Below are 12,740 nucleotides of genomic sequence, written 5' to 3'. Positions count from 1 at the left end.
AGAAACCCCTTTCCAGAGCGACCTACAACGTGCTTCCATGTCACCATGGATGAAGTGGTCAGTTCTGGTTCACTAGGACCCCCAACTATGAATACAGTCTTTTTATTCACTCTGTTGTAGTTTCTATACAGAAGTCAGACAAGAAGAAGGTTACAAGTTCATCTAAATCTTCTCTAAAGAGGAAGGTCTTGAGCTGCCGTGTGAAGGTGCTCAGTGACTGAGCTGGAAGTTCATTCCACCACCGAGGGGCCAAGACGGAGAAGAGTCTAGATGAGCGTCTTCCTTTTACCTTCAGAGATGGAGGGACCAGGCGAGCAGTACTGGAGGCTCGGAGTATACCAGGTGCAGTGCGAGGTGTAATAAGGGCTGTGAGGTAGGATGGTGCTACTCCATGTTTGGCTTTGTAGGCCAGCATCAGTATTTAGAACCTGATGCGTGCAGCTACTGGGAGCCGGTGGAGGGAACGTAGCAGAGGGGCGGTGTGGAGAACTTGGGAAGGTTGAAGATCAGTCGTGCTGCTGCTATATTTTGTATAAGTTTGTAGAGGTCGGATGGTAGATACTTGTGTGAATGTGTGTGTAGGTGTGTGTGTTTTCCATGGCACAATCAGAGCAATACAACATTTGTCTTTTTAAATACATTTTATATGCAAATATATAGACAGATACTTTGTTACATTTCATAGAAATGTGAGAGAAATTGAGATTTTTTAAACATAAAAATATGACAATAAAATCAAACCCCGACATCACAAGACTTAAACAAGGCACAAAATGAACAAACAGACAAGTTCAAACTTTCACTTCATACTGAAGCGAATGAAAGAACAGCAAAATAACGACTCAAAAAAAATATCATAAATATTTTTACAAATAAGAGTCATATCAGCACCTGTACAGATTTTTACAGCATTGTATCAAAAATGTGGTTTCTTAGGAAAACTTATCTACATTAAAGGATCAAAAACATGTCACAGATTTACATCACAGAGATTACATTAACACACACACACACACACACACTCCCATATAAACTCATTTCAGAAGCAAAAAAAGTGGGACCCGAATGTTAGATGCTGGAGGACTACACCAAGGTCACATGACCCCAACATAACTCATCACACACTTCCAGGTCGTGGAAGCCCCGCCCCCCCCATGAGTTTGGTTCTCCACAGCCAATCACAGCTCATCATCACCCAGTGCTGCAATGTTTTATACTCTACTTGAAGAAGGTTCTCTCTCTCTCTCTCTCTCTCTCGCTCTCACACACACATACACACACACACACACACACAGTCCTGTTCCATTTCCCTGAGACATGGGACTGTGGATTCGTGAGGCAGAAAATTTTGTATTTGTGCCCTCCGATATATCAGAATTCAGATGGAAAATCAGAATTCAGAACTGAACACAGCAGCCGAGTGAGAACTGTCCCGCTGTGACTCCGCCCACAGAGGGATACTTGTGCAAAAACCCCCAGAACGTCCCCTCTGCCCCCGACCCAACAGTCCAAGAATGAATCACTTGGTGACCGCGGCGGTGGGCTGCTCCGTGTACCAGTGAGTGGTGGGGTCAGGCAGGCCGGCCCCCAGCGGCAGGGCGATGAACGGCGGACACGTGCCGCCTCCTGCGCCCCCAGCGGCCACGCCCACCACCGGCCCGGGGTAGGGCGGGTGGTGGTGCCCTGTGAGGCCGTCGGCGCGGCCGATGTGGATCTCGTCGTCCTCGGTCTCGCCGGTGGTCTTGCGGTACACCGGGTTGTCGAAGTTCATGCTCTTGGTGCTGTTGCTGCGCCAGTTCCGCCACGCCAGGTACACACCGGCGCACGCCAGGCCGAACACCACTGTCACAACGACAGGAACTGCATGTGTTTAACACACAGCCGTGGGGGAGGGGGAGCGTTAACAAGGTCGCACAGCAAGAGAGCAACAATCAGCCAATCAAGACGCAGGGATCACTGACCATAAAAAGCATGTTTAATATGAACTAAATATAAAATAATATTCATGTCTGTGTGTTCAGTTATTTTGACGGGACAGTAAATTTACGCTGTTATACAAGCTGCACACTGACCATAAAAAAGCATTTTTAATATGAACTAAATATAAAATAATATTAATGGCTGTGTGTTCAGTTATTTTGACGGGACAGTAAATTTACGCTGTTATACAAGCTGCACACTGACCATAAATAAGCATGTTTAATATGAACTATATATAAAATAATATTAATGGCTGTGTGTTCAGTTATTTTGACGGGACAGTAAATTTACGCTGTTATACAAGCATTACATGATATCAACATGTCGTATATTCAGTGTTGTCCCGAGGAAAGATGTAATAAAATATTTAAAGAAATGTCAGGGGTTCGAGATGCTGAATATATATATATAGACAGACAGACAGATAGATATTCTGGATAAACACAATAAAGAGCCCTGCAGGTATCTGTGGTGCAGTGACTAAATATAGAGGTGAAGACAGGAAGGTCTCAGACCCTCAGAGAGCCACAACGTACCGATGGGAATCACCACGCCCAGCACCGCGACGGTCAGGTTGTTCCCGAGGACGAACAGCTCGTTTCCAGCTGGGAAGGAAATCACACGCATACATTTGGCCAGTTATTATTCCACATAAGTAGAAAAGTGAAAGCCGCTCTCCTCGCTGCATCCCCTCCTGGTTACCGGCGCAACGAACGTTAATGTGCCGGGCGGGGCTTCTCTGCAGCACTGCAAGCATAACTGTACATCACGGAGCTCCATAAATACCCCCACAGACCACACACACACACACACACTCACAGTGGTGAGAGAGGTTGCTGATCTCGGCCAGGCTGGTGCTGACCGTCCCTGTGATGTTGGTTGGACTGACGGCGTCGGCAGCGGTGGGCCTGAGTCGGTTAACAGCGCCGTGGCTGCCCGGTGCGGGCGTGATTGATGCTCCCGCCGCGACCTCTGATGCTGTGGTACCCTGCGAGGTCACAGCCATGGGGCTTCTGGAAGCGGCCACTGCCGCGCCGGTTTCCTTGGTGACCGTTTCTGTGACGACCGCAACCGAGATGTCTTGTACTGCTGTTGTGTTGATAGGAACATGCAAGGTGGCTGTGGAACACGGAGACAGAGTCCATTATCCGACATGTCTGATTAACATGAAGCAGCCGATTAAACACATCCACCAGACTCAGGCTTATAAAAGTTAAATGTGAATTTTAAAGCTGTGAGTCCCACAGGGACAAATTACCGGCTCACTTCATTTGAGCTCAGGCCTTTTAATTAATGCTGTTCAATGGAATGATACAGTGGACCTATTACAGAGACATGTGTGGGACAAAGACTCAGGCCAGAATGTTAATGCCACGTCATGCGGCAGCTTTGTATGGGGGTGACGTCATGTGCTGCAGAAAAGAATTGTAAGATTATTGTGGTTTATTAAGTAGTTCTGTTGTTGCGAGTGACACACTGCACTCCCTGCACAGCAGACACGCCCTAGCATACAATTTAAAAAAGGTCCCCTATTATGAAAATGTGACTTTGTGAGATGATTGAACATTATTACAAGTTCCCCTGGTCTGTCTATGGTCCTGCGGTGGCTAGAAATGGCGGTCGGTGTAAAGCAAGTTTTGGTCCTTCTGCTTCACCGTTCAGAGAGCGGCAGCTCAGACGGTCGGATCTGGAATTTGTCCCCTTATGACATCATAAGGGGAAAGGTTACCTCCCGTTTCTCATGCTTTTTCCACTCTGATCCCCTAAAACATGATCTGTCATGGCTTCCAAACGTGTGAAGCGTTGCAGTTGCTCGCTGATTGGATGTAAAAATGAGCACGAATGTATTTTTTAGTCATGTGAGACTCCAGTGGGAATTCATTTTACTTATTCTGGGAAAACGCAACACGACGTCCTGTCTGTACCAAACATTGTGGTTGGTGGATGGTGTTGATGACATCATTTCTGCGAATGTTCCCTCAACTTCTATTGGCCGCTCTCCTCCTTGTCCAGCCCTCTCTCCTCCTCATTAGCATTTAAAGCTACAGACGGTGAAAAGGTGCATCCTGGGACATCTCATTGTGGGACTGGACCAAAGTGGCTGTAATTCTGCACCAAGAGACTTCAGATACAGAATTAGGGGACCAACAAGACCGATACGAAAGAAAAACTATTTCATAATAGGAGACCTTTATGACGTAACTGATGAGTTCATTTATCTTTTTTTAACGGTAACGGTTGAAGGTTTTTTGGTCTGAGATGCACGAGTCCCCCTCCGTGCGTGTGGCCGACAGCAGGCGCTGCTCTTACCGGGGACACAGTGGCGCATGTCCGAGTCCAGCTGCTGGCCACCAGGGCAGGCGCAGGTGTATTTGGGTGAGTGCTCTGTGATCTGTGGTGCTCTCAGGCACAGGAAGTCACAGCCGCCATTTTCCACGCCGCCGATGTTGCAGCTGTCTGTACCTGCGAGAGCAACGAGAACTGTCACTGTGTTCATCGCGACGGAGCGACCGAATGCCATATGATATTATTATAGAAGTTCAGAGGCAATAATAAATACAGCTGTAGTTTACATGGCTGCTGTGGAGGTGCTGCAATTTACAAATTCCAGGATTTTAATGCCCCTGATTGGCCGATTTACACTAGAAATGTTAGTTTGTCCTGCTGCTTATGCAAAATTGGCAATAAACACACACAACATTTACATTTACATTTACAGCATTTATCAGACGCTCTTATCCAGAGCGACTTACAATCAGTAGTTACAGGGACAGTCTCCCTGGAGCAACTTAGGGTTAAGTGTCTTGCTCAGGGACACAATGGTAGTAAGTGGGGTTTGAACCCGGGTCTTCTGGTTCATAGGCGAGTGTGTTACCCACTAGGCTACTACCACTCCTCACAACTACACACAGACAGCAACACACACCTCTAGGCTGTCGAAGCTCGTGAACCACCACGATATCATGTGGATCATTCAGGTTCTCCGCCAACGCCGTCACTTCCTGTCCGGTCAGGCGGTTGGCGCCGAACACGGCCTCCTTCTCTCGGTCCGTCCAGTAGACCCGGTCCTGAGACATGGGGAAAAAGGTACATGATAATAATAAAACCATATAAAAGTGGTGGCCCAGCAGGTAAGGACGCGGAACCATAATCGGAAGGTTGCGGGATCGAATCGCCAAGGTGCCACTGAGGTCCCCTTGGTCAAGGTCCCACGCACTGCTTTCCCGCTTAGCTTCTCTGGTCTCGTCTACTGACTCTCCCAGCCCTGCTCTCCGATCAACTGCTCTCTCGCCGCTTTCAAGGTGCAGGGGAACCCGCGTGACCTGCCGGAACGTACGTGTGCCTGGCTGCTCTTTCCGCGGAGGACATCGAAGACATCTACCCAATCGGAGCCATGATTACAGGACTTTTGCTGATCGGACTCGCTGATGGGAAAAGGGTTTGAAGGAAACGGTGATAACCGCTCAAAACCCCACCGGGTTGGCTGGATGGATTGGTGGAGTGGGCGGAGCTGTGGCCACTCAGACTGTGACAATTGATCGCAAACCGGACAACTCGCGGGTTTGCGTGGAAAGTTTAATGGGGCAGACCAGAGACTGCAATTGGCTCCCCGAATCAGCAGCGGCCTCGGACACCTCCCCTGGAGGTCAGGCCATCGCTCTCTGAGACGTGGCTGCCTGAGACGTGGCTGCGGATGCTCGTCTACCTCCCCTTTTCACAACTTTTCTTTATGTTGTGTAGTATGTTGCTGAGGGGTTTTTCTTCGGTTCCCACACTGAACTCCCTACTGGAGAATAGTCTGGAGTTCCTTCTCCTCCTCTCTCCTCATGTAATTCCATTTTCCTCTGTTCTTCTGAGGTGAGGAATAGATCCTGAATCTTGATCCAGGCTCACCTCGAACACGGCGAGGGCGTACGGGTGACCCAGTCTCTCTGTGGAGGTGAGGACCACGCGCGTCTTGGTCCCACTCAGGCCCACACTACAGATGAGGTGCAGCTTAGAGTCGACCCAGTACAGCCGCCTGCTGAGGAGATCTGCACACACACACACAAGCGCACTTACAATTGCTCACAATTACTTCCTGCACAATTACTCACTATTTCCTACGCACCCAGCGTGATCCCGTTGGGCCACTCGATCCCCTCCGACACCAGAACCTGCCGGTCCACCCCGTTCATCCCGGCCTTCTCGATCTTTGCTCGGGAGCCCCAGTCTGACCAGTACATGAAGCTGCGACAACAGGAGATAAGAACAAAGATAATAAAGATAACTAATTCTGTACAAGTTTTAATATTATAGCGAGATTTAGTCTAGTCAGGATTGATAATGAGTGCATAACTCTAATAATAATAAATACAAATTAAATAAACACAAAAATCAAACAGCATTTTGCCAGCTTGTGTATGAATTTATTCAGTTTAATCATCTGATTTCTGAAGTTCAGGAACTGCTCTGTGCAGCTCTCCCTCACCCTTGGCCGGGATCCACAGCGATAGCGCGGGGTTCGCTGAGGTCGCTGTCAATCAAGACCTTGCGCTTGCTGCCGTCGGCTGTTGCCACGGAGATGGATCTGTCTCCTGCGTCGGTCCAGTACAGGTTGTTGTGAACCCAGTCCAGGGCGAGGCCTTCAGGAGAGTGTAGGGCGGAGCTCACCAGGGTCACGTGACGCGATGGGTCACTCGCCTCATGGATGAAAGAGCTGAAGGCGTGGAGGAATAGTGACATGAAATATAAAACAATACATAGATAAGTATGAAATAATACACTCAACAATTCACGATTTTAAGTTCACAATATCACACAGCTGAGAAATGAGATGTAGACAAAAAGAATGTTTTTAAAAATTATACTAAATACATCCACACACTGATATACTGTCCTATCACTACTAAACAATGATATAAAATGTGACTTATTATTTGTTACCATATTAAACCGCCATTCTTTAAAATAAAGTTCTCAGCGTGATCTGTGTTATCAGGGTTTTCAGCCTGCTGAATGCCCGCACCGACTTTTCTCCGTGTCCCTCCTGGGGGGACAGCGGGCGGAATGGAGAAGTAGAAATAAAAGAGCGAAGTGACAGCTCCATACAACGTCCTTCGTGCTGAAATACACGTAGGTACCTGTAGATCTTCCGGTGGAAGCGATCGCACCAGAACATTCTGTTGGAGGCCACGTTTACGTCGATGGCCACCGCGTTCTTCAGCGTCGGAACCACCTGGGTGTAGTCCCGCTTCACAAGGTCGATCCGGCGGATCTCGTGTCGGTTGGTGAACATCAGGTACGGACTCTTTCCTACACGAACGAGGCAAAATGTGGTTAACGGACCTTCTGGGTCTCCTGTTCACCCAGGTCCACTTTAAAGTCTTTCGGCCCCTGCAGAACCCGGTCAGGACACACAGTGGTGTAATTAATGACCCGGCTGTTTAAAATTCATGAAGACCGTTATTTCTGTTTGATGCTGTTATTTTAATTCTACTTTTTTAATATGTTTTTATATGTCTGCCAGAGCAGAACCCAGAGCAGGACTGTAGTACCCAGACACACACAGCAAAAATGTTCATTTGCTCCAGACGCAATATCTAATTTAATACATAGCGAAATGTGCATATTATCTCGCTCATTTAACCCGAATCCTTATTTGCATGAAGGTCACTCACCTTCAGCTTTGCAGGTTTTACTCACTGGGTCCATTTCATATCCTGCGTGACACTCGCATTTGAAGTCACCTTTGAGATTGACGCAGATCTGACTGCAGGCATCTGGGTTTTCGCACTCGTCAATGTCTGAGACGAGGGAGAAGAATTGTTTTAGTGTATGTGTGTGTGTGTGTGTGTGTGTGTGTGAACACATTAGAGCCACTCACCCCCACACGTCCTCTTATCCAGAAGCTTGTAGCCCTTAGGACACTGACACTCATATCCTATGGGCCGGTCCTGACAAATATGGGAGCAGCCGCCATTGTTGATCTGGCACTCATTAAGTCCTAAAAACAGATGTCAAGATGTCAAAGGTCAAGTATTTTCTCTGTTTAAGGATTACTTCTTAAGTACACATATGTGCACACACAACCTTATCATTTTTAAGAGTTTTTTTTTTTTAAGTGAAGTGATTGTCACATGTGATACATGTGACACATGGAGCAGTGGTGGCCTAGTGGTTAAGGAAGGTTGCCGTAATCAGAAGTTTGCCGGTTCGAATCCCAATCTGTCACGGTGCCACTGAGGTACCACTGAGCAAAGCACCCACATACAGTGAAATTTGTCCTCTGCATTTAACCATCACCCTGAGTGAGCAGTGGGCACCATGACAGGCGCCCGGGGAGCAGTGTGTGGGGACGGTGCTTTGCTCAGTGGAACCTCAGTGGTACCTTGGCGGGCCGGGATTCGAACCGGCAACCTTCTGATTACGGGGCCGCTTTCTTAACCGCTAGTCCATCGCTACCCCCAGTGGCACCAACACACATTTAAAAAGACCAAGTCATGATATCAACTTTAAATATGTGTCTATAAAAAAAGTTTCAAAAGGGGAGGAGCCTGTAAGCATGATTGACAGCTCACACACACCCTACTTTCTCATTCTGGATTTCTGGATGATTCAAACCCCCTCCTGTCAATACGTGGCAGGACCAGGTTCAGAGCAAGCAGTGTTGCCAGATACTTGACTTTTTGTGGCAAGGTAGAAACAAAACTGTTGCCAGTTTTAAATATTTGAAAACTGCTGCAACTACTTATCATTATAACTGGATTCTTCAATACTTATTATGAACATTTGTTGAATTTATAGCATGACAAAATATTCTCCTAAAAGTAAAATACCTCCAGTGCAGCAGGGAAAAATATTTCAAAAGACCTGCAGCGGCTCAGACCCTCACTTCCTCTCCACTGTCTGACCGTAGGGCTGCATAGTCAATCGAATTTAATGATCGTCGGTGACATTAACATTTGAATAGCTGCTCTGCTGCATATCAGATCCAGCGCGTTCTCAACCGATAGTCAGCCAAGCACCAGGGGGCCAACAAAAGTATAGGCTGTTGCCAAAGCTCATTCAAACAAGCCTCTGTGATGGTACGAGCAAAAATTATCTTGTGTGTTATGAAATGTTGTGTACGACAGTTATTCGTGTTATGGACCAGAGCTTCTGGCTTCTGCTCTGAAACCTGCATATATTGTTAGTTCGTTGTCTGCAGTTTCTGACAAATCATTAAAAAATGCCTCTGTGTACGGACCTGCCCTAATAATCCCTTCCAAATAATCATTTTTCATATTAAATATATCTATTTATACCTAAAACCATTGTGATATTATCAACAATATTGATAAAAATAATCACAATTCATCTAATTACAATCATGATCGATTATCATTAGGTTCCTGGTCCTTGTGCCTTTCCCCCCACTGTTTGGCCATTATCATTGTACTCTGCACTTTGTCTTGGGTAAACTTTGTATTAATATTCATGAGTTATTTTTTATTTAAGGTTTCATTTTGAACTGATAGCCTTCTTCATTAACGGTTTGGTTAGAATAGACAGTGCAATAAAAATGTGTTTCACCTAAAATAACAATACTGCTAAGAATAATCGTGATTATTTTATCCATAATTGTGCAGCCCTATCAGACGGACCGTGCACCGTGTCTGCTAAAAAACAGGAAACCAGGTCTGCCTTCATCACACACACACACACACACACACACACACACACACACACACACTTCCCAGGTGAACTCTCTAACGCTCTCATTAAAAGGTGTTGGCACTGTGACCACAGAGATGGAAATGAACAATTAGGCCAAGCGCTGCGGTGCCTGGAGTCCACCGTATGTCAGAGCAGATTACATCCTCCGGAGGAGAGTGATTTCATCTTCAAACACACACACACACACACACGCTGCCCTCTCTTCAACAGACACGCGATTAACACGCGGCTGAGCTGCGGAGCCGGACTCCGCGGTTGTGGAGCGCGTGGCACCTCCAGAACACACTGATGGTTAATTATACCATACATTATACATATATGGTCGCGAGGTCACGTGACCAGATGACCACATTTAGGGGCAGTGGTGGCCTAGCGGTTTCGAATCCCGATCCGGGCGCCTGTCATGGTGCCCACTGTCACCAAGGGTGACGGTTAAATACAGAGGACACATTTCACCGTGTCACCGTGTGCTGTGCTGCTGTGTTTCGCAATGACGATCACTTCACTTTAAACTTTTTTAAAAATTCTGCAACAACCATACACTCCATGCAGCTGTCAAGTCATATCCCGCAGTTCAGCACATTCTCTCCAGCATTATGGCTTAATGAAATGAATAATTAAGAGTTCTGTCTGCTGCGATGGTTGCGGATCTTGAGAAGGACACCGAGCATCATGGTTGGACAGAATTCAAGTCACTTGAAACCAGTTTCTGTCACCGGATCTACTTCAAATTAAGCTTATATGGTTTGGGGGGGCAGTGTTAAATTATTTTTAACTAATGACAGAGACAGCAGTAGTACAGTAGGAGTGCAGACGGGTCTCATCGGGTACTGACACTCTCGTCCATCAGACCAGTCGAGGGACGCGAAGGAAAGGGCCCTGGATTTGGGACGCGTTTGTCTTACCGCACTCCTTCTTGGGCTCATCTGAGCGGTCCTTGCAGTCCTTGACGCCGTCGCAGGCCTTGCTGCTGTCGATGCACTCGCCGTTCCTGCACAGGAACCTCTGCGGACCCTCACACCTGGTGGCTGTGTAGAGAGACACGCCCATTAGAACCGTTTCAGCAGCCGAGAGCATTCTGATGTCCAATTACCACCACAAGCAGTCAGTTTCTGGAAAGGAGATAAACTAGGAAGTTCTGCGAATGATTTGACGTGACAATCCTTCCAATAACCGCAAATTACTGCAGGTGCCCTTTTGTACACATTTTTATTGGCTATAAAACGGTAGTATCACAGTTAAAGTGAGCAATATTAATATTAGGAAAACATCTGGATGCTTTTTCTGATATATATATTTGTTGAAATGTGTTTATTTTAAAAAGTATTAAACATTTCAGGCAATGAAAAGCAAGTGAAATATAAAAACTACAGATTCTTTACTGCTGCACACACTCACCATTCACACAACCGGCCTCATCGCTGCGGTCAGGGCAGTCGTGCGCTTTATCGCACTGTTTGGTGCCGTGGATACAGGAGCCGTCACCACACTGGAACTCATCTGGCCGACAGGTGAGAACAGCTGCAACACACACACACACACACACACACACACACACTAACCTTGTCAAAATTTGTATTTCTTTATTTACTTTATATACACACACACACAAATGATGTAAAAATTTGTATTTCTTTATGTAGTGTATATACACATACATACATACACATCGATGGTAACTTGAAAGCACGTCGTAAGTCGCTCTGGATAAGGGCGTCTGCCAAATGCCGTAAATGTAAATGTACACACACACACACACACACACACACGCATACACACACACACACACACACACACGCATACACACACACACACACACACGCATACACACACACATATATATATATATATATATATATATATATGTGGTGTTCTGATTTTATTAAAAATATGCTGTGTCATGTACTGTGCTTGCTGTGAATCACAATTACAAAAACAATCACTTTTACTTAAACAGAGAAGATCAATGACTAAAATTGCTCATCTGGTTGGAAAAAACCCATCACGGCAAAAGCAGATGTCTGAGTCTGAGCATGTAACCATATTACATATATACACCTACGCATACACACGCGTGCACAGTGGAGTGGCGCGGTGCTGGGCGCGGTGCTGGGCGCGATCTCACCTCACCACTAAACAGGCCATCTTCACCAATTTCATCTTCCTCCATCACAGACGTGCACCCACACACCTTTACTGCTGAGCTCAGCATCATTTAAGGGTTGTTAATTCCCAAGGACACGCGCACACACGCACACACACACACACACTCAAAGTTGTTGCTAAGCAACCTTCAGTCGCGAGTGGGCATCACAGCTGGACCCTCAGAGATGCTCTAATCGACCTCTTCCCACTGAGAAGCAGCGAATCTCGTACTGATATCCAGAGGGGGGACGTGAACTAGTGGTACAACAATCCGTCCATTTGTATAGCAAACGATCTGGTAATAAGATAACAATATACGTTTTCCCATTTTTAACCAATATCGAATTTTAACTACATTTCTTTTTTGTCTGATGCCGCCAGGTTGGGAGCATCTGGACTGCGATGAGCTCAACATTTTATTCATATCTTGAATGCACGGTAAAAAATTGTCACCATGTTTTTGTAATCAGAAGGTTGCCGGTTCGAATCCCGATCCACCGAGAGGCCACTGAGGTCCCCTTGATGAAGGTCCCGTCCCCACACGCTGCTACCCGGGCGCCTGTCATGGGCCCACTGTCACCAAGGGTGATGGTTAAATACCGAGGTTCACCGTGTCACCATGTGCTGCGCTGTGGTGTTTCACAATCACTTCACTTTTTTTAATTAACTGAAACACTATCAGTCCACTAAAATATTTCTGAAAATCTGTTTACAAATTGAAAAAATTACTGTTCAACTTTTTACTGTTTACTATAGTAAAATGTACTTTTTAATTTATTTTTGTTATCATGACAGGGTCGAGTTTTTCTGTGAACTGCTCAGGAGAAAAATATATTACAAATGATCAAAATTTCACACGTCTTGTGGAGAGCATGATCGATATCCTCCCTTCTAGCTCAGTGTGTGTGTGTGTGTGT

General features: G+C 46.2%; 1 protein-coding gene across 2 annotated transcripts in view; it reads right to left on the bottom strand.

Moving 5' to 3' along the window:
* Window positions 1–1,205: 1,205 nt before the first annotated feature.
* The window catches only part of LOC114787885 (low-density lipoprotein receptor-related protein 8-like), a 40,699-nt gene continuing 29,164 nt past the window's right edge, over window positions 1,206–12,740 (bottom strand). The window contains exons 6-18 of one of the 2 annotated variants that reach the window (XM_028975794.1): window positions 11,077–11,199; window positions 10,584–10,706; window positions 7,847–7,966; window positions 7,641–7,766; window positions 7,104–7,275; window positions 6,452–6,679; window positions 6,092–6,210; window positions 5,875–6,014; window positions 4,907–5,048; window positions 4,291–4,443; window positions 2,800–3,099; window positions 2,517–2,585; window positions 1,206–1,860 (exon numbers count right to left, since the gene is read on the bottom strand). In XM_028975794.1, the coding sequence (XP_028831627.1) occupies window positions 1,520–1,860; window positions 2,517–2,585; window positions 2,800–3,099; window positions 4,291–4,443; window positions 4,907–5,048; window positions 5,875–6,014; window positions 6,092–6,210; window positions 6,452–6,679; window positions 7,104–7,275; window positions 7,641–7,766; window positions 7,847–7,966; window positions 10,584–10,706; window positions 11,077–11,199 (2,156 nt within the window). In that variant the 3' untranslated portion in view covers window positions 1,206–1,519. The remainder of the gene's footprint in view (window positions 1,861–2,516; window positions 2,586–2,799; window positions 3,100–4,290; window positions 4,444–4,906; window positions 5,049–5,874; window positions 6,015–6,091; window positions 6,211–6,451; window positions 6,680–7,103; window positions 7,276–7,640; window positions 7,767–7,846; window positions 7,967–10,583; window positions 10,707–11,076; window positions 11,200–12,740) is intronic. The other variant, XM_028975795.1, reaches the window with a different exon arrangement.

Source organism: Denticeps clupeoides, chromosome 4 (genome assembly GCF_900700375.1).
Source record: "Denticeps clupeoides chromosome 4, fDenClu1.1, whole genome shotgun sequence".
Lineage (NCBI taxonomy): Eukaryota > Metazoa > Chordata > Actinopteri > Clupeiformes > Denticipitidae > Denticeps > Denticeps clupeoides.
Note: the sequence above shows the minus strand (reverse complement) of the source record. Positions and strands in the feature narration are given on the sequence as shown.